The 18953-nt window shown below is 66.3% G+C and overlaps 2 protein-coding genes across 5 annotated transcripts in view; one reads left to right on the forward strand and one right to left on the reverse strand.

Moving 5' to 3' along the window:
• Positions 1 to 18953, forward strand: part of SECISBP2 (SECIS binding protein 2) — a 59809-nt gene that overhangs the window by 35229 nt on the left and 5627 nt on the right. Inside the window, exons 11-17 of one of the 2 annotated variants that reach the window (XM_044266095.1) lie at positions 3226 to 3389; positions 3933 to 4071; positions 4534 to 4684; positions 5129 to 5349; positions 11046 to 11200; positions 11408 to 11579; positions 11912 to 12027. In XM_044266095.1, the coding sequence (XP_044122030.1) occupies positions 3226 to 3389; positions 3933 to 4071; positions 4534 to 4684; positions 5129 to 5349; positions 11046 to 11200; positions 11408 to 11579; positions 11912 to 12003 (1094 nt within the window). In that variant the 3' untranslated portion in view covers positions 12004 to 12027. Of the gene's footprint in view, positions 1 to 3225; positions 3390 to 3932; positions 4072 to 4533; positions 4685 to 5128; positions 5350 to 11045; positions 11201 to 11407; positions 11580 to 11911; positions 12653 to 18953 lie in introns of those variants that run through there. The other variant, XM_044266094.1, reaches the window with a different exon arrangement.
• Positions 13242 to 18953, reverse strand: part of SEMA4D (semaphorin 4D) — an 82693-nt gene continuing 76981 nt past the window's right edge. The window contains exons 17-19 of one of the 3 annotated variants that reach the window (XM_044266092.1): positions 16522 to 16731; positions 14750 to 14847; positions 13242 to 14270 (exon numbers count right to left, since the gene is read on the reverse strand). In XM_044266092.1, the coding sequence (XP_044122027.1) occupies positions 14244 to 14270; positions 14750 to 14847; positions 16522 to 16731 (335 nt within the window). In that variant the 3' untranslated portion in view covers positions 13242 to 14243. Of the gene's footprint in view, positions 14271 to 14749; positions 14848 to 15937; positions 16234 to 16521; positions 16732 to 18953 lie in introns of those variants that run through there. The other 2 variants (XM_044266091.1, XM_044266093.1) reach the window with 2 other exon arrangements.

Below are 18953 nucleotides of genomic sequence, written 5' to 3' on the forward strand. Positions count from 1 at the left end.
GGGCCTTCCGCTCCGGCTGAGGAGAGTGTCCTGGCTGGTTGGAGCTTCCGGCCGGATGACTGACACTTTCCCCCTCTCGGCAGTGAGGCCCTCACCCCCTTACTGCCCGCGTGGTCACGGTGCCCACGTGGTTTCCTTCAGAGCCAAGTGTCACAACTTGGCCGAGTGTGTGACACAGGAAGCTTAGCTTTCGGCCAGTCTCCGCTGTCCGCGCGCCTGCCTCGTGCTCCAGCACGGAGAGGCCACTGGAGGGTTGTTACTTGGCCTGTCTGAGGGGAGGGGGAGACAGGACTAAGGTGGCCGTCTCTCTAGGCACGGCTTGTGGTGCCCCAAACAATTACAATAGTAGAACTGAAGGTCACTGGTCCCGGGTCGCCGTAAGCAGTAAGAGTAACGAGGCAGGAGTTTAAGAAGTGGTGAGAATTGTGACCCGGAGACAGGAAGTGCGGCCTGGCTGGGGAGACGGCCAGGGGCAGGCCGACACGGGATGGCCGCCAGCCTTCGGTGCGTGAGACACCCGTGTCTGCGGGGCGGGCTGAGACGACGCGTGCCTGTGCTCTGGCCTCCGCTGGCTCCTGGGACACGGCGGGTCCGCTGGCTCCTGGGACACGGCGGGTCCGCTGGCTGGTCCCACGCGCGCTTTTGTGTGGCCTTCAGCGCTTGCACCGGGCCGCATCTCTGGGTCTCCACGCACCCCACCTTGGCTGTGCGCGGGCCCCAGAGTTGTGCTTTCGTCAGATTTGGGGAGTTTGGGCCTTTCTCTCTCTCTCTCCTTCCTCCCTTCCTCCCTTTCTTTTCCTTGCTTTGCTTTTCTTTCCTTTTTTTTCTTCTAAGATCTTACTTATTTGACAGCACAAGCAGGGGGAGAGGCAGGCAGAGAGAGAGGGAGAAGCAGACTCCCCGCTGAACAGGGAGCCTGACACGGGGTTCGATCCTGGGACCCTGGGATCGTGACCTGAGCCGAAGGCAGAGGCGCAACGACTGAGCCCCACACGTGCCCCAGGGGCCTTTTTTTTTTTTTTTTTTTAAGATTTAATTTACTTATTTGACAGAGAAATCACAAGTAAGCAGAGTGGCAAACGGAGAGAGAAGCAAGCCCCCTGCTGAGCAGAGAGCCTGATGTGGGGCTCGATCCCAGGACCCTGAGATCATGACCTGAGCCCAAGGCAGAGGCTTTAACCCACCCAGACACGCCCCCTCCCCCCTTGTTAGATATGCCCCCGGGGCCTTTATTTCTTCTGAAGCCTTTCTGGTTCCCTGTGTCCAGGCGGCCCCCTTACCCGTGTGGTCTGCTCGCTGATGCCCTGCTGGTCTCCTGGGCTCAGTTCACTTTTCTTCGTCTCTGTAAGAGTTTTCTTGGAACCGAGTATTTGTATTTCTTTTCGGCTTCATCGGTTTCTGTCCGGAGCTGCACCTGCCCGGCCCCCCCGGCTTGGGCTGTGTCCTTAGGCTGCCCCGGAGTCGTGGTGGCCGTGCCCCCAGCCCGGACCGCCGACGCTGTTTCTCTGAACTTCTGTTCCCTGAGTGTGGGTCACGTTTCCTAGTTTCTTTGAAAGGCTCGGAATTTGTCGTTGAATGCGCCTTATTTCAGTTAATACATCGTAGCAGCTCTGGTTTCGGGGTGGTGTTTTCTCCCCGAGAGTCGCGATGGTGATGGTTTCCCTCGGTGATGGCCTTGGCCTGGCTCTGCGGGCCGTCCCGCACCTGCCGGCGGCTCTGTGCCCGGGCTGCTCGCTCTGGCTCTTGGGGGCTCCCGGGCGCGGCCGGCGCCTCCGCTGTCTGCACACAGGTGTGTGCGGGCTCGGGGTGCCCTGGCCCGCGGGCCGTGCCGGGGCCTGCGTTGGTCCACGTCCCGGGCCTCGTGGACGCCTGCACTCGCACCCGGGCCCTGTCTCTGCAGGGATGTGGGGCGGAGGTCCCCTGGCCCTGGGCCCACAGAGGGCTGGCGGGACTGCCCGTTGCCGGATCCCCTCTCTGAAGGGCGTGTGCGCCATCCCGCAGCCCTTCTGGTGGAAGGCGAGAGCTGCAGGTTATGGCGGCGTCTCCGTGAGCAGGGCGAGGGCAGGCGCAGCCTGGAGAGGACGGCCGGGCTCGGGTGGGCGCACTGGCTGCGCTCCGCAGTTCGTCGGAAGCCCGCGGTCACTTTGTGGAGGGCTGCCGTGACGGGCGAGTGTCTCATCCCGCAGGGGAGCCGCTTTTCGGGACAGAGCAGGCCGATCTCCCTGTGCGTGTGCCAGGGCCCCGGGCGCACCGCTGATGCTGTGTGGAGAGTCGCCTGGCCTGGGGCAGCCGGGCGGGGCCCAGGCAGCAGGAGTCCCAGGTGCCCAGCTGCCCTGGGAGGTGGCATCGGGGGCGGAGGGAGCAGGCGGGAGCAGGGTCTGCATGGGCCGCTTCCTCCCGACGGGCTCATCCACGTCCGCTCACACGCATCCCCTGGGTGCCCAGGTCCCGCCGTGCGGGGCTGTGGCTGGAAGCGGCCCAGAGCGAGGCTGCGGGGCCTGTGCACCCTCAGGCGCGGACCCGCACGCCCAGAGCTCAGCGCCGGTCAGAGCCCGTGTGGGCCGGTCAGCTAGCGGGAAACACCGGTGTCGTGGAAGCCGGATGGTGGGGACGTGGGGCTTGTCGGACGTTCTCTTTCCTTGGGCGTGCGCTGGGAAATCGTCCTAACGAGAGGGCAGGGAGAGGAGGCCGGCGAGACAGACTGGTTCCCTGGGGCGGGAAGAAGGCGGGAAGCAGCGCCAGAGGGAAATGCTGGGCGGCGACTGTGGTCCCGTGACGGCGGAGGCTCGTCCCGGCGGCGGGGGACGGGATCTAGGCCAGTTATCTTTCCGCCTGGAAAACGCAGAGAATCCTACAGGCTAGTGAGAGAGACCATGCGAGTTTGGAAACCAGTAGCCTCCCCCTGAGAGACGGCGTCGAAAATGGGGGGGAGGGACCGGACCCCGTCACAAGGGCTGTCGTTGGTGTGCGCTGCCTGGAAATACCTCACTTGCAGAGGGTGGGGGTCCCCCACCTCACGCTTTGCTGAGCCACGTGGAGGTTGGATCACGGGGAGGGACGCTGGTTGTGTCTCGCTAAGTGATGGCGTTTGGGATCTCTGCTGGAAGGTCTGAACGTCATGGGGTTGTCAGCGAGCTGACTGTGTAACGGTCAGTCCGACGGGGATGAGGGAAGCCATGGGCTGGGCGGCGGGCGCCTGATGCCCCGTGTCCCCCCGTGTTGCAGTCGGGGCAGTGCCGGTCCTCTCCAGAGACACCGCGTCGGGGAAGAAGGGCCGCCTGAGCCAGGTGAAGACGCCGCACAACCCCCTGGACTCCAGCGGCCCGCTGATGAAGAAGGGGAAGCGGAGGGAGGGCCCCAAGGCCAAGAAGCCCACCTCGCTGAAGAAGGTACGCGGGGGAGGCTGGTGCTCGGAGACGCGACTCTGCGGGGTCTGTGTCACGTCTAACAGCTTGGAGCATTTGCAGACCTGATGTTCGTTCCGCCGGAGCGTGCGCTGTCGGCGTGTGTGTGTCGTTCTCTGGCAGCGACCCCTCCCGGCATGGGGCGGCGGAGGGCACGGAGCAGAGCGTCTCCGCTCCTGGAGACGGGCTCCTTTCCTTGCAATGCTCGGCAGGTGTTGTGGGCAGAGAACCAGGAACGGGGGCTGCTGCCCGCGGCCTCCCTGGGGTGATCTGGCTGGTGTGCAGATTCTGGAATATGGGTTCTGTTGGGGCTGGCGCGGCGGCGCTGTCTGGCCTGGGTCCTGCATGCCTGCCTCTGCACATCTGGGGGGCGTGGGCCTGGCCCCTGGGGACAGAGGGCATGTCGCTACCATGAGGGTGCAGGAAGGTACCGTGCCCACCTGCTGAGGTGGGGTGGCTTGTTTAGCAGAAGGGCTTATTCGTAAGGACAAGTACTTAGGTGTTTTAATTGCTTGTTTCGTCTTAAAGATCATTTTGAAAGAACGGCAGGAGAGAAAGCAGCAGCGTCTCCAAGAAAACACCGGGAGCCCCGCTCCCGCCAGTGACCCCGCGCTGGATGGCGAGAGCGGCGGTGACGACCGGGCCCCGGAGCAGGCTGTCCCCTCAGGTATCGCTGTGCCGGCGGCCGTGCACCGCGCCAGCTCAGGGCGGCAGCTGTCGGGTGCTGGCTGGCCAGACGGTGTTCTGTGGGCCGGCAGCGCTCTTGGCCCCTGCGCCTCTTGGGGGGCGGGCTGAGGGACCGGGGCGAGGCCCCCGAGGGTGTGCTGTGTGCATCGGATGCTCCCCGTGAGAATGAAAAGCACGAACCACGTAGCTGCGTGCCCAGCAGCGTGAGGGTCATGGGGTTGCAGGGGGCACGTGTCAGTACGCCGCTGCCCGAGCTGTGCCTTCAGAGCAGCCCACAGAGCATCGGTGCGTGGCTGGAGCACTTGTCGCCTTTGTCCTTCTGCGGGGAGGGGCTGTCCCAGGGGCGCCACCCTGTGAGGTGTGCTGGGGCCTTCCCCGCCCTCCGCCCTCCGCCCAGCGTGGCCCGGGCTGTGTGCTGACTTGCTTCTCTGTGACGTTGCAGAGGGGTCCGACGTGTCGTGGTCCTCTGCGCCTGCGCTGGAGGGCGAGTCGGAAGGGCTGCTGAGAGCCGAGCTCCAGAAGGAGGTGGAGGGCTGCCACCTGGTCCCCAGCGGCGCAGGCTGCCCCAAGATCCACAGCAGGAGGTTCCGGGAGTGAGTGACCGCGGGCCCCGGGGCGGGCTGGGCTCACTTCGTTATGGAGTGTGGGGCTGTTGCGCCCCGACGTCCTCAGGGCACCAGGCTGGACCCTGGCACTCCTCCTCGTCAGAACCCACGGTAGGGCTGCCCGTTCTGCTTCTGCGAGGTCCTTGTCGTCCTCACGTGCTGTCACAGCGGGCCAGGTGGAGAGGTGATGCCTCCCTTGCGCGGTCTGGCGTCCCTGGGGACGTCTGAGGGAGCGCCGCTGCTCTCCGGGTCCGGCTGTGGCTGTCTGTGGCTGGTGCCGCCCCGGGGCCCGGGCCGGGCAGAAGGAGGCTTTGCCCCTCGTAGTTGGGAGCCGGGAGGACGTGCGGTCCATCGGCCGGGGGCCCGGGTCAGTGCGGGCCACTCCCCGTGGGGACCCCCGACAGGGCCGCCGCCAGTGGGCGCCTCCCTCAGTTACTGCAGCCAGATGCTGAGCAAGGAGGTGGACGCCTGCGTCTCGGAGCTGCTGAGGGAGCTGGTGCGCTTCCAAGACCGCACGTACCAGAAGGACCCGGTCAAGGCGAAGACCAAACGGCGGCTGGTGCTGGGTCTGCGGGAGGTGCTCAAGCATCTGAGGCTCAGGAAGCTCAAGTGCGTCATCATCTCCCCCAACTGCGAGAAGATCCAGTCGAAAGGTAACGCGCGCCGGGCGGGCTCCCGCTCCCGTCACCAAGGCCCGCGTCTGCCGCTCACCTGGCCGCCCGGCGGCCGCTCTCGGACGCAGCAGGGCCCGGGCTGTTCCGGCTGGCGGTCTGGCCGGTCTATCAGGCCTCCGGGGAGGTGGGGGGCCCCCGGGGCTCCTGCCGTGGGGCTCCTGCCGTGGGGCTTCTGTGACCGGCTGCGCGGCCGTCCAGCTGGTGTGTCCTTGCTCGGTCCGGGAGCACAGGCGGCTTGTCCCGGGGCTCGGCTGTCTCACCGGCCCCGGCAGGTCGGCTGTGTTTTGTGGGCACAGCGGCTGGGCTGGATGACAGACAGGCACAGGCTGTGTGTTGGGGGGACGGGTCGTGGGGAACCCGTGTCCTGGTTCTTTGTCCGCCGGGGGCCGAGGGAGCCTTCGGAGCACGTGTGCCTGTCGCCTACGTGTGTCGGGTCACCTCGCAGGGAGCCGGGCTGGCTCCTACGCGGAGCTTCCCTGGCTGCCGTTGCCGTTCTGCAGCCGGAGTCGGGAGGTTTCCTGCCTTGTGTGGGGTCCCAGGGGCCCGAGAGCAGTGGCTCAGGGCAGGCCCTGGCCCCGGAATGGGACAGCAGGGGGCTTCGGGCCCCTGTCCTCTGGCTGTGTGGTCGCCGCGCCCCATCCTTGGATCCCCGCACAGCACCGGGTTTGAACAGGAGTCCGTCCCTCCCTCCCTGCCCGCGGCCCGAGATTGTTGGTGCCTGGGATGTTCCGCAGCTTTGCCTGGGCTCCTCGAGGCTCTCTGCCCCCACCTGTGGCCGTCCTCAGGGACCGCCCGCCGGCTCCTGCTGGGCAGCGGCTGGGCTGATGCCGGCAGGAGAGCGAGTCGGGGCTGGTGGGAAGGCGGGAGCGAGCGCGCGTCTGGCAGATGGGGCTCGGAGCCCGGTCTCCCGCTCTCCGTCCTCCTTCCTCTTCTCTGGGAGCGGGTGCGCGCTGCCCGCGCGCGGGGCTCTGTGAGCCGCAGGGTGGGCGGCGCGTGGGCCCTGCTGTGGGGCGCTCTGCGCGCCGGGCCTCCTGCGCCGCTGTCCTCGCGGCGTCCCTCGGCTCGGTGTGCTGCCGGCCTCGCCGAACGGCAGCAGGGTTTCCCGTTCCTCTTTCTCTGGCTTCCGGGAGCTGTCTCTGCTGTCCTGAAGTCTCTGTGTCTGTTGCCGCCCTGCTGCTGTGGGGCCGATCAGTGAGTACCCTGAGCTGCGCGCAGAGAGGATGTGGGGGTGCGTGCCTCCCACCCCCACCCCGAGTGCCTCTCTTGCCGCTGCTTGGCTGTTTGGGTCTCAGGCCGCAGGCTTGCGCGGATGCCCCCGGCCGTCATCGTCTGCTTGTCCTCAGCCGGTGTGGTTGGCGCGTGGCGGCCGGGCACTGCATCGCAGGCCCGTGCTTGCCCACCTAGTGTGCGCCAGTGTCACCCCGACCCCTGCCAGAGCGAGGCCACTGGACCCCAGAGATGCGGTTCTAGCACGTTCTTCAGTGATGCTGCTGCTGCAAGGCTACGCTGGGCCGGCTGGCTGGGCCGCTGCTGTGCTCGGGGGCCCCCCCAAGGGGATGTCTTGATGCCCCTGGGCGAGACACTCAGCCTGGTGCGGGGCCGCCTCTGTCCTCAAATCCCTCCTAGAAGTCGGGGCCTGGCATTGCCCGGGGGAGCCCACCAACTGCTCTCACCTCCCCTGAACCTCCCCCGGGCGGAAGGTGCCCACAGTGCACGAGGCCACCGGGCCCTGGGGGCCTGGAACGAAGCTGTGGAGGGCGGGCTGTGGGCTCCCCCCACTTGCCCCGCTGTCGGGTCGGCGGGCTCAGCCTCTGCCGGCGCTCCAGCTTCCTGCCCTTGACTTGTGCATGTGACTTGTGTCTAACAAGCACACTGAGAAACGGGTGTGTGTGTGCAGTGGGCACTTCGGGGTGCTTTTCCCCCGACCCAGGGAGGGTGAGCCTGGCCGGCAGGTGGCTCCACCGCAGGCACGTCCAGGTCCGCTGTTCGCCGTCCGTGCCCGCGTGCTCCTGCTTTGAGGCTGAGGGAACTTGCCACTACGTCTTGTACGTGCTTTGCAAGGAGCAGCTAGCCGAGGGCTTGCAGTGTTTTGCAGGGAGGCCTCGGCATCCCGGCCTTGAGCCGTGTGGGAGGACCGTGTCTGCGTAGGTGGCGTTTGGTCTGGGAACTTGGAACCTGAATTTTACATGGTGCTTGTTTTGAGCGTTTAGCTTGTTCTCAGTTGTGTTGTCCGAATCCTGGAACTGGGCCGGTGGAGGTGCTTGCGGCTCTCACTGAGCTGTGGGCTGGGCGCTGGGCAGGGCAGAACCGTCTAGACTTGCCGCTGTGTCACACAGACTGGTGCAGCCACCTGGTCTCTCCCAGGGGGGTCCCCCGGAGGCGCACGTGGGGTGTCGCCTGCAGGGACCTGACCGGCAGAGGAGGCGCTCGGCGTGAACTCCTCGTTCCCGCCCTGCTGTCCCTCTTCCCAGTTAGTGTGGCGGGCGCCTCCGGACACCCCAGTCCTGGCACCAGCAGGGACTGCCGGGAAAGGAGCCTTCGATGGGCCGGCAGCTGCTCAGACAGCATTTGGGATGGGCCCCGGGGATGGGGGACACGAGGCAGAGCGTGACCGCGTGGCTGGCACCCAGGGCCACGGGAGTGTCCGGCGGGTGGTGGGGAAGGACCGCGGCTCCAGCTGAGGATGGTGCGCCCCTCCTCAGCCCGCTCCCCTCGTGCTCTCCCTGCTGGCTGGGGACGCAGGCCTTCGGCCGGGAACGGACGCCTTTGTTGAGTGTCTTTGTCCGCAGAGCTTGCTTCCTCCTCTGTCCTCAGATTTTAGGTGGGTCTGGGCCAGGGCCTGGGCAGAACTGAGGGACACGGGGCCTGAGCGTTCGTCTCTGAGCAAACTGGCCACCGTGACCCCCCAGTTCCTGGAGCAGCGGGATGTGCTTTTGTTTTCTCGTGACCGAGCATTGGCTGCTCCTCTAAGTGGTGGCAGGTGATGGGGCCATGGCAGACGTTTTCTTCTCTGGCAGATGTCGTGGACCCTGTCTGTGAGTCCGTCCGTCTGCTGATTTGGTGGGGCGGTGCCATGGCATGGGCAGGTGCTGAGTTTCCCTTACAGGAGTCGGCCCCCCAGATGCCTGCAGCCCCCCAGAGGCAAGTGGCAGTGCCCCATTTGATGGGTCCTTGGTAATCAGGGTGTGACTGGGAGAGAGACGGAGACCTGGCGTCCGGCGCTGTGGGCCCCGAGCGTGTAGCCGTGGGTCTGGGGGCCCAGCTGGGAGCACCCACGGCATGGACAGCCCCTGGGTCTTTCCTGGCATCTCCAGCTGAGAACAAGGACTCCCTGAGCTTGCTGTCCTTCCTGCTTGTGGGAGCGTCTCTGTGGGCCCCGCCACGCCCGCAAGGCCCGGTGCGGCCGCGGGTCCTGTGGGTCACGCCGCTGCTTGCCCGAGGCCACTGCTGCGCCCCCAGCGCCTTGGCCCCCAGCGCCTTGGCTCCGGGGGGGCGTGGGCGTTGGGCCCCCATTTGTCTGGGGGGGGTGGTGAGTAGCTGCTTTCTTGTTGAAGAGCTTGGGGGTTTCAGTGAATTGATGGTTTATGTTCTTTCCCCGTTTGTGTTCTGGGTTTGCTGATCTTTTCAGTAGTGACTCGGGCCTTTTTATATGGTAAGTCAGCCCTCTGGGCGAGAGTGGTGAATGTTGTTTTGGTTTGTCTGTTGCCTGTTTTTTAAACGTTTTTTAAACGTTTTTTGGCCGGGCAGGGATTTTGGGTGTTGTTATTATACTGAGGTTTTTTGTTTTGGTGTTTTCATTTCATTTAGATTTTATGCCATCGTCCACCTTAATGCTTAAAGCCTATTATTAGGTTTTTAAATACTGGTTTTTCTGGTACTTCCACGTTTCTGTTTTTGTTTGTGTCGGTAGACTGTATTCTTCTCAGCGGGATCTTTGCAGAGGCCGACCCAGTGGCCCTCTCCCCGCCGCCTCCCAGCGCTCCCTCTGCTGGGGTACCCGCGCTCCGCACCGCCGGGTCGCTGCCGGGGCGCCCGCTCTGCTCCCGCACGTGTGCTCTCGGACCTGGATATGTGGGCCTCGTCATCTTCTTTGTTCTTCAGAGAAAATCCCCATTGTAGCAAGAGCGTTTCAGGGGTTTAGGTTGACAGAGAATTGGTCTGCTGTCCTTGGGGTGAGTGTGGCCGAGGGCCCAGGTCCCTTCCTGCCGCTGTTCTGTTGTGTTTCCGCGCACCTTGAAGCCGCGCTGTGCGTGTTCCGTGCCGGGCGAGTGGTCAGGTCCGTCTGCGGTGATCTCACGCCTGTCCCTACATGTTCTTGCTGCTCCACTTGCCTGCGTGACTTATACGCGCGCACCACACACACACACACACGCGCGCGCACCACACACACACACACACACACACACACTCTCTCTCTCTCTCTCTCTCTCTCTTGTAGTAAGGCTCGGTGGCAGCACACACACACACACACTCTCTCTCTCTCTCTCTCTCTCTCTCTCTCTCGTAGTAAGGCTCGGTGGCAGCACGTCACCCACACACACAGCCCCCCTTTGCCCTTCTCAGCGTGCCTCTCCTGCACCTCCCCCGCCCCCCACGCCCGGACCCTGCAGGGCGGGTGGTGGAGGATGGGGAGTCTGCCGTAGGGGGGCCCTGGCCTGTAGTGTACTCGGTGACCTTTCCGTGCCCCAGGGTCCCATCTCCGTGGGCACCCAGGAGCTCCTGCTTCCAGGCAGTTAGCGGGGGGCCTGGGGCATAGTGCGGGTTCAGATTATTCCCTGGAGCCGTCCCGTCCTTGGCAGCAAACGCCCGTGAAGCCGTTCCGTGACCCAAGTAGAGTTCTTCTTGCTGGGTTTTTGTGCTTGGTTCCTGGCTTACACCTTGGAATAGTCCTGGTAACTCCCCAGAGGTGTTATGTAAACAAAGGTGACCTTCGGAGAGGTCCAGAGGCAGGGGCTGGCTGCCAGGAGGGTCGGCCAAGGAACGGGGGTCCCCCCGGGGCTTGGTTCCTTCCCCGGCCTGGGCCTCCAGGGAGGGGAGGGGCCGGAGGTGGAGTCCGCAGCGGCCTGTATGGCGGCCGCCTACTGTGGGGCGCCTGCTGGTGGGTGCACGGGGGCCTTCACCCCCCCCCCGCCCCCTCTGCTCTGGCTGGGGATGGCAGTTCCGGTTACGGCCTTAAAGGACTAGGCAGACACGGGCTGTGCTCCCCTGCGTTGCATCCTGGGAGCCTCCGGCAAACGAAAGGCGCGTGGGGAGAGCACACGGGAGGCGGCAGCGCAGGGCCCTCGGGTTGGAGCTTGTGTCACTGAGACTTGGGGGCACCTGACATGGAGATGGGGAGGCCTGGCCCCTGCCGGCGTCTGAGCTTTGCCGGGTGTTCCGTGTACCCCCATGCTGGGATCCGGAGCGGGGACCCTGCTAGAAGGTGAAGACCTCCCTTCCCGTGTCCCCCGCAAGGCCAGGTGTTTTCTTGGCGGAGGACGCGTCTATGCGTCTCTTCCGAGAGCGCGTCCCCGGCTGGGAGGAGCACTGTGCCTGCGGGATGGGGGGCAGCCTTGTCCTGCTTGCGGGTGCGGCCCTCGGGGCTGTCGCCCTGTGGAGGTGGAATCCCTCTGTGGCCAGGACCGCGCCAGGCTGCGTGTGACGCGTCTCCCGGTCGCTGCCCTGTCCCTGACCAGGCGGGCTGGACGACACGCTGCACACCATCATCGACTGCGCCTGCGAGCAGAGCATCCCGTTCGTGTTTGCGCTCAACCGCAAAGCGCTGGGGCGCAGTCTGAACAAGGCCGTGCCCGTCAGCGCCGTGGGCATCTTCAGCTACGACGGGGCCCAGGTGAGTTCGGGGCCGGGCCGGGAGCCGTGGGCGCGCGTGCAGTGTCCCCCGCAGGGCACTGCAGGGCCACTCGGAGGCAGCTCTGTGCTGGCCGCTGGCAGGCAGCACCCTTGCTGGGGGTCCCCCGCTTCAGCCCTGCTCCCCGGCGGGCGGAGACCGTGTCCCCTGGGGTCAGGGCTGTCATCCACGTGTTCCCTTCTGCCCCAGGACCAGTTCCACAGAATGGTTGAGCTGACGATGGCCGCCCGGCAGGCGTACAAGACCATGCTGGAGAGCGTGCGCCAGGAGCTGGCTGGGGAGCCCGGCCCCCCGGCTCCCGGCGGCTCGGCGCAGGACAGCCCCCCGGCTCCCGTGGCCGGGAGAGAAGAGCCGCACTACAGTGAGTGCTGGGCGGGGCGGGGGGACTGTGCGTCCTCGGGCTCCGCGTCCCCCTGGACTGACAGGTGGTGGCATAAGGCCAGGTCGGTCCCAGCTGGGCTCAGACCTCAGGTCACATGGTGCCTGCAGAGCGTGGCCTTGAGCCCCGTGGGGTCCTTGGCAGGAGGCTCTCAGACACTAACAGCGGGGGTGAGGGGGGGAGGTCCTTGCCAGGCTCCTGTAGGGACCTGAGCCCCCCGGGGCAGTCGCTTCCCCCCTCCCCGCCCCCGGACAGCAGAGACGGCCCCAGCTGTCCCTGCGTGTCCCTCAGCTGTGCCCCTTTGTCGTCTGTAGTGGACATCTGGAGGCGACACCTGGAGGCGTACCGTCGCTGTGCGCTGGAGCTGGAGGCTTCAACCTCGCAGATGCTGAACCTCAGTTTGTAGCGCGTGGTTGTGTGTGTGCGTGCGGTAAGGAAGGGGGGCATGAGAGACTCGGGGGCCCCTCTCTTCTCAGGTCTCCGCAGACCTGCTGTGCTGTGTGGCTTTTGAGTCGGGAGGTGAATCCAGGAGGCATGTCCCGGGCCCCTGGGCCCCCCGGGCGTGCTGGGGGAGCCCGAGAGCCCCGAGACGCAGCTTTGGGTCTGAGCTACGGAATCTGGGAACGGCTGGAAGGTGTGGCGCCCCGAGTTCTGTGCTGTGAAGAACCCCCAACCCCCGCAGAAGAGCTGAACCGTGTCCGTGTGTGGGCGGGGGGTGGCGCCGCGGGCCGGGGGTGGGCTCTCTCGGGACGTGGCTTTTTGACTGGAAGATGGGGGTAGTTAGAGGGTCTGCTCAGATGAGCCTCGAGGAAAATCACTTCTCTAACCTGTGACCTTTTGACATGAATTATTCCTTTTTGCTTTTATTTTTCAAAGAAGCAATGTACATTGAAGTTCCGGGATTTGTTTTGCTGATCTGCAGAGGTTTTCCTTTTGTAAACGAATGTATTCTGAATGTGGTTTCTATCTTGGAGGCCAGTGGGATAGAAGTTTGCTTTCATATTTTGCTGTAGGTAAGAGGGTTTATTTATTTTGAATAAAGAGCAATGATTTGATCCGCCCGCCGTCTTAGGCTCGTGGGCACGTCCTGGGTCCGGGGGCGGCCCCTCAGGCACGGCGTTGAAAGGGAAGAGGCTTGCCGGGAGGGCTGCTGCCTCAGCCCCTCGCGCCCCAGTGTCATGACCGGACGGAGCTTTGGCGCCCGGTGCGCGCGGGGCGAGCCGCGGGGCTCGTTGGCCTTGAGCGCACTGTTAGGGGACCTTGGTGGCGCCGGGCGTGGTTAGTCGGAGGCGAGTGGCCTGCGGAGCGCGTGACGCCGCAGCTTCTCCCCCAAGGGCAGGGCTCTCCCCTTCCTGCGTCAGCAGGTGCCCCGTGCCCCGCGGGAGGTTTGAGAGAGACGACAGGGAAGTCCTCAGGTTCATCTACAAGGAGAGCGGGGCGTTTTGAACTGGCGGCAGGGCCCAGGGGAGCCCGTGGAGCCCAGCAGGGCGGTGCGAGTGCCGTGTCGGGGCCGCGTGGTGCTTCTCGGGGACGTACTGCGGGGGTTGGCCTGGCCAGCGTCCCTCTGGTGGCAGAGGCTGCAGCTGCTGGGGACACACCGGCCGTGTGCGCGGGGCCGCGCCTCCCACGCACATGCTCCGCTCGCTGCATTGATTCCTGTGTATTTCTCAACAGTGCAGACAACCCCGACTCCTAGGCTCGGGTCCCAGCAGACCCCCACCCCCACCGCGCTAGGCTGCGGGCACGCGTCTCATTGCGGTCTTGGCGTGAGGCACTCCCCCACGTGCAGACCCGGGGCGCGTCTCCCGGCCGCGGAGAGCTGAGCCCGTCCCGTGGGCGCCCGGACGCGCGCACCCCCCGCTGAGTGGACGGCACCCTGCGTGCGGGCCCGGAGGCCGGGGCGGGCGGGCGACCCCGCCGCAAGCCGGGGGACACAGACGCGCTCTCCGAGGTCCTCGGCCTCCGAATCGGGGGCGGGGGGTCCGGACACGGGCTGTCCGTGTGCGGGGGGTGCAGGGAGGTTCTGGCAGGGTGGGCTGGCTGTGGGTTACCGTCATTTGATTAGCAGGTGACCAGGGTCTGGGCTGCGCAGCGTCAGGCCTTTGGGTCCCGCACAGGGTGTAGTCCCGTCAGCAGAGGCTCCGGCATGGGGCACGCCCGCTCGGGGCGCGCAGAGGGCACACTCAGAGCTGCGTGCCGAAGCCCATGGAGCCCTCGGAGCCTGGAGCTCCTGCGGGGAGAGGGGGTACCTCCTGTCACTCGAGGTGTCAGGCCAGTTGCTTCCATTGGTCTCGCTGGGCCTGTCCCTGGCGCGTTGGAGCTCCGTGAAGGTGGGAGCCGCGGCAGGCTGGGGCCGGGGCTGGCGCGTGGCAGGGAGGAGCAGCCGGGGAGCGCAGCAGCGGCGTTTCTGGGAGAGGAGCCGTCACGCACGCCGCTGTCTGGCATCGAATCTGTAGCTTAGCGGTCCTGGTGTCCTGTGTCCGCCAGGTCGGCTCTCCTGTCCCCTGTGAGCAACTAAGTCTTTAAAGTTTTGGCTGCTGTCTCGGCGCTTGAGGTGAACCCTGTCTCGGCAGGCCAGGTGACTGCTCACGGTCTTGGGGCCTCTCCGGGGGCGGCGTGGCAAGGGGCAGCGGGCTCAACTGAGGTCTATAAGTTGTCCTTGTCACAGCTTTCCTGAAAGAACAATGCAGGCCCCTTTGAATTCCTGGTAGAACAGAGGCCTCCCCCCAAGACGCAGGAGGTGGCCTTTGGGGAGGGTGTCCTGTGCGAGCTGAGCTCGAAAGCATCGGTCAGAGACCCTGAGCCCGTGTCGGCAGCAAGGAGAGGCTGTAGGTGGTCACGGCGGCCAGGACGGTGGAAGCCTGCCGGGGAGCTCTGGGGCGCCTGCCCGGCCGACTCTCGGGCCTGGGGGCCGCCTGCCCTGCCGCCCGTGGATGCCTGGACGGGACTCCCTGCGGGCTCAGTGAGAGCCTGTGGCCCTGTCGCCACATGTGCCCCCCATCTGGAGTCTCCATGAGAGGCCCTCCTCGCCCCACCGTGCTGATGCTCCCCGGGGATCTGCCTAGAGTTCAGAGCCCGAAGGTTCCTGAAGGCAGAACGGCTCAGCGGGCCCGCCCTGCCGGCCCCTGCCCGCGGTCAGCGCAGCCACGTACCCACGCCTTCCTCCAGCTCCGCATCATGCGGTCATGCTCCCCGGCCACGGCCCTCCAGGCGGCCAGCTCTCTGGTCCACTGCTCCTGGTGGGTCGCCTCTGCAAGACAAGGGATGTGCGGGGCCGGGTGTCAGCCTCCTGGCCCTGGGGGCACCTGGGTCCGTCTGTCTGCTGAGGCCGTCCGATGGCCAGGTTTCGGGCGAGGCGTTCGAGCCTCCCAGCCTGCCTTCCTGGCTGTGGGGGCTTCCTCAGGCCACCGGCCCCGGGAGTGGCTGGTCCCCACGGTCACGCCGGCCCTATCCTCGTCTCACTTGAATTTCCTGCACAGGCAAGAGAGGGGCTAGTGCCCCCCCGTGTTGGGGCTGGTGCCACCTCCCCCAGGAGGCCTGTCCCGACTGAGGCCGGGGAGTCCGCGGCTCCGCAGGCCGGCGCCGTGGCGTGCTCCGCTGCTCCGCGTGGCTGCCGCGGCAGCTTGAGCTGAGGGTTCGGAAGCCGGTTCCGCGCGGCGCTGTCGGGGCGGCACGAGCCCAGGCGCCGCGGTTACCGGACCGCATCCCTGTTGCTAGTTTCAGAAACGGGCGCCAGGGACCTGCGCCCCGAGACACGAAGCAGAGCTCCTTCCGTGAGCAGAACTGGGCAGGGCTGGGGCGAGCGCTGCAGAGGCGTGTTTGGGGTCCTTCACCCCAAGGGGGTCTGGAGGATGTCCGGCTCCCACCGTGCAGGAGCCCTGCGTTCTCCAGGCTCTGCAGCTTCAGGAGACACGGCGGGCTCGGCAGACAGGCAGAGACCGGGCTGTCCTGGCCGGCGTCCCTGCCCCCCGTGGCGTGTGTGCGGCAGCTACAGCTGCCGCGATCGGTGTTAGGTCCTGCTGCTCCCACGCCGGTGCGCTGGGTGACCGCGGGGCGGGGGTGGGAGGAGCAGGACCGCCGCGGGGCCCTCCCGACTGTGCCGCCAGTGCCGTTCTCGCGGTTTCTGCGGGACACCTCGTGGCTTGTGAGTCAGGCTCACGTGAGGAGTCCGCGTGCCCTGACGGTGGCGGGGCGGGGGCCACTTGACAGAGATGGGAGGACCGGGTTCTGGGGGGGGCAGAAGTGTGCAGTTTTCTCTCCCCAAACCCTCACCAGAAGGATGGGGGCCTTTCCAGCATCTCCGAAGCATCAGTGGAAACTGTTGAGGACGGACTGGAAACCGGAGGGGAGCACAACACCTGGAAGCTGGAGCGTGGGCGCCGGTGGGGACAGAGCAGACCCGGGAATGCTGAGCCCTAGGCCGGCCGCAGGGAAGCAGGCACAGCCTCCCCGAGATGCTCGGCGCCGGGACAGGCCTCCAAGGCTGGCTGGAAGCAGCGTGTGGTCCCATACCGTGCCCGGCGGTCCCACGTTTGGCAGGAGAGTTCCAGAAAGAGCCCAGGACATGAAGTGGAGCAGGGTATCTCTCGGAGGACAGGAAAGGGCAGGCTTCCCGGTGCCACGGGCCTGGCCAGGCCTGGAGACACCGTGGCGTGAGCGTGGACCATGCGGACAGGGGTCCGGGAAGGCCGCGTGCAGAGCCCGCGGAGACTGGGGCAAATCTCCGCTGGGCAGGGGAGACCTTTCGGGCCAGCCCCGTGCACCCCGCCCGGTCCTCTGCGCGCGAAGCCGGAGCTGGGGCCTTCGGGGCTCTCCGGACGCGGCCTCCCCAGCACCGCCCGGCGGAACCCGCGGTGCAACCTGGCGGGTGTGTGCGCGGGTGGGTGTGTGACGGGGGGTGTGGACGCGGAGGGACCGCACTCACCGGGTCTCGTGACGGTGACCCGCACACGGGAGGTCCTGTTGCCCGCGGAGGAGACGACGGAGCAGCGGTACTCGGCGCTCGCGCCCACGGCGTCCCGCAGCCAGCTGAGCGCGTGGGTCCTGCCGGCGAGCAGCGCGTGGGTCTGCGTGGGGGGGGACGTGTCCAGCTCGCGGCCGTTCTTCTCCCAGATGAAGTGGATGTCTGCGGGGCCTGCGGACACAGACGCGTGTGACCGGGCCCTGCCGCCGCCACCTGGGACCGAAGGCTCTGCTCTGTGCGGCCACCCCTGCTCTCCCCGGCACTGAAGGGGGGGGTCCAGCCAACCCGGGGGTCAGGATGGGCGCCAGGGGGCCGAGCAAGACCGAAGGCCCCTCTCTGCTGTCTTCTCCCCACTCTTGTCCCAGGCACGGTGGACCAGCAGCCGCGCTGGGTGCCAGCCCAGATCCGTCCTGCCTCGGAATCCGTTTCGTGAAGCAGGAGTCTACCCAGCCGCGCCCCCAGCTGGGGACGACGTGGGCGGCGGTGTCGTGGAGGACGCCAGGCCGAGGAGGGACGCCGTCTGTGGCTGTAGTCCCTGAGCCCGGCGGGACCCTGCAGGCCGGCGGCCGCACCCAGGACGCAAAGCTGCAGCGCGGGAGCGGGTGGGGCGGTGCTGGCCACGCCGGCCTGAGGAGGGAGAACTCCGGGACGGCCTCCCCGGGATTCCTGCGTCACTGGCACGGCCCTCCCCGCTCCCGTCTCTCGTCGTGAGGCACCGCCTTCGGCATGTCCAAAGAGCCTTCCTCGCGAGGGACAGTCAGACGCGGACCACACGGTCGGAGGAATGAGCCCCGAGGCCAGGGCGAGAGCGTGGACGGGCCAGGCCAGCAGAGCTGTGTCCGTAAGAAGTTGGAGACGAACAACCAGGGGTCGGAGACCTGATGTGACGGCCACCTGTGTTGTCATTTGTGAGGCACGTTTGAGACTGTAACCCAGGGAAATGCGTCGCGTCACAGGAGATGTTCGAGCGTCAGCGTGTGTCCACGTGTGCACAGACGTGTGTAGACGCCGGAGGAAGGGCTCCGTCGCCGCCGCGCTGGTGGCAGCTGCTGTAGGTGGCGGACGGCGAGGAGCCGCGATCCCGCTCTTGGCGCTTTCCCGGAATCCCAGACCCACAACAGCAAATACTGGTTTTGCCGTGAGAACAAGGCACTTGGAGGAAAGAAACGTGCCGAGGCCGTCAAGGAGACTCTGGAAGGCTTTGCTCAGAAGTGGTTCACGCAGCAGCTGCCGGGCCACGTCGGCCGCGGGGACACCGTGGCGTCGCTCGCTTCCTGTGCGGGCTTCCCAGGACTTCAGTCCGTCGCTGGAACTGGTTTTCCCACAGCGTTCGGTCCTCCGTCGAGGACTCCAGACGCGGCGCACCGCGGCACGCCCGTGCCGCGCCCCTGCCGTGGCTGCTGGGCCCCGGCCGCCGGCCCGCCCGGCCGCGGATGCAGGTCTGGACAGGGATTGTCACCGGGCACCGTGCTCGGGAAGTGAGGCGGCCTGTGTCCGTTCCCAAGAGCCCGGGCTCCGCTCGCCGCCGACTGCCCCGTGGTGCTGTGCGCGGAGACCCGCCCAGGGCTGGAGCCACCAGGATGCGTCCGCAGGAGCTTCCGGAAGGTTCTCACGGCCAACTTGGACGAAGAACTGGGGGCCTGAGCTGGCGCCGATTCCTCACCCTGAGCCGGGACCCGAAGGAGCGACGCGCTCGGCCGACCACACTGCGGGGGCCTGGCTGAGCACAGACTACGTGCCACTCGGACCTGAAGAGCTTTGTCGCTAAATCTTCAAGCGCGCGCTTAGCCCCAAGAAAGCTTTAAAAACGTTAAAGGGGTGTTTTCGTTTTACTTACTCTGCTTAAAGCTCTGCAGCTCCTTCCGAATGCAGGGAAGACAAGGAGGCAAAGGGACCGTTAAACCTGTCAGCAGGGCCCGCACCCCACCATCAGGCCCAGACGGCAGGCCGTACCCCCCTACCCCGGGGGCCTCGTGCAACCCCGCAGGGCCACGCCCTCGTGCCCTGGGCATGCGGCATCTCTTCTGGGCCCTAGGATGGTTCCCCTGGCCTCAGGTTCCAGTACCTACCCTGGGGTCCACGAGGTGCAGGAGCCATTGGCTCCAGCCTGCCCCCCAGCCCAGTCTGCGTGAGAAAACCAGAGCCCCTCAGAGCAGTGGCTATTCACCAAGGGAGGACACCCGATTCTGGAAGCGGGGCCTGAGTGCCCCACGTTGGAGGGGAGTGTGATGGGGTCCACTCCAAGTTCTCGGGCCACATTTGTGACCGGTGTCCCCACTTGGCATCCCCATGCCTGTGGTCTGCCCTGACCCTGGGGCCAGCCTGCCCCCGTGGCCTCACACCGGGCCTCCGGGGCCCAGACGGTGTCTGGACAGTGTCCGGCATGGCCAGGT

This window comes from Neovison vison, chromosome 9, assembly GCF_020171115.1.
Source record: "Neovison vison isolate M4711 chromosome 9, ASM_NN_V1, whole genome shotgun sequence".
Lineage (NCBI taxonomy): Eukaryota > Metazoa > Chordata > Mammalia > Carnivora > Mustelidae > Neogale > Neogale vison.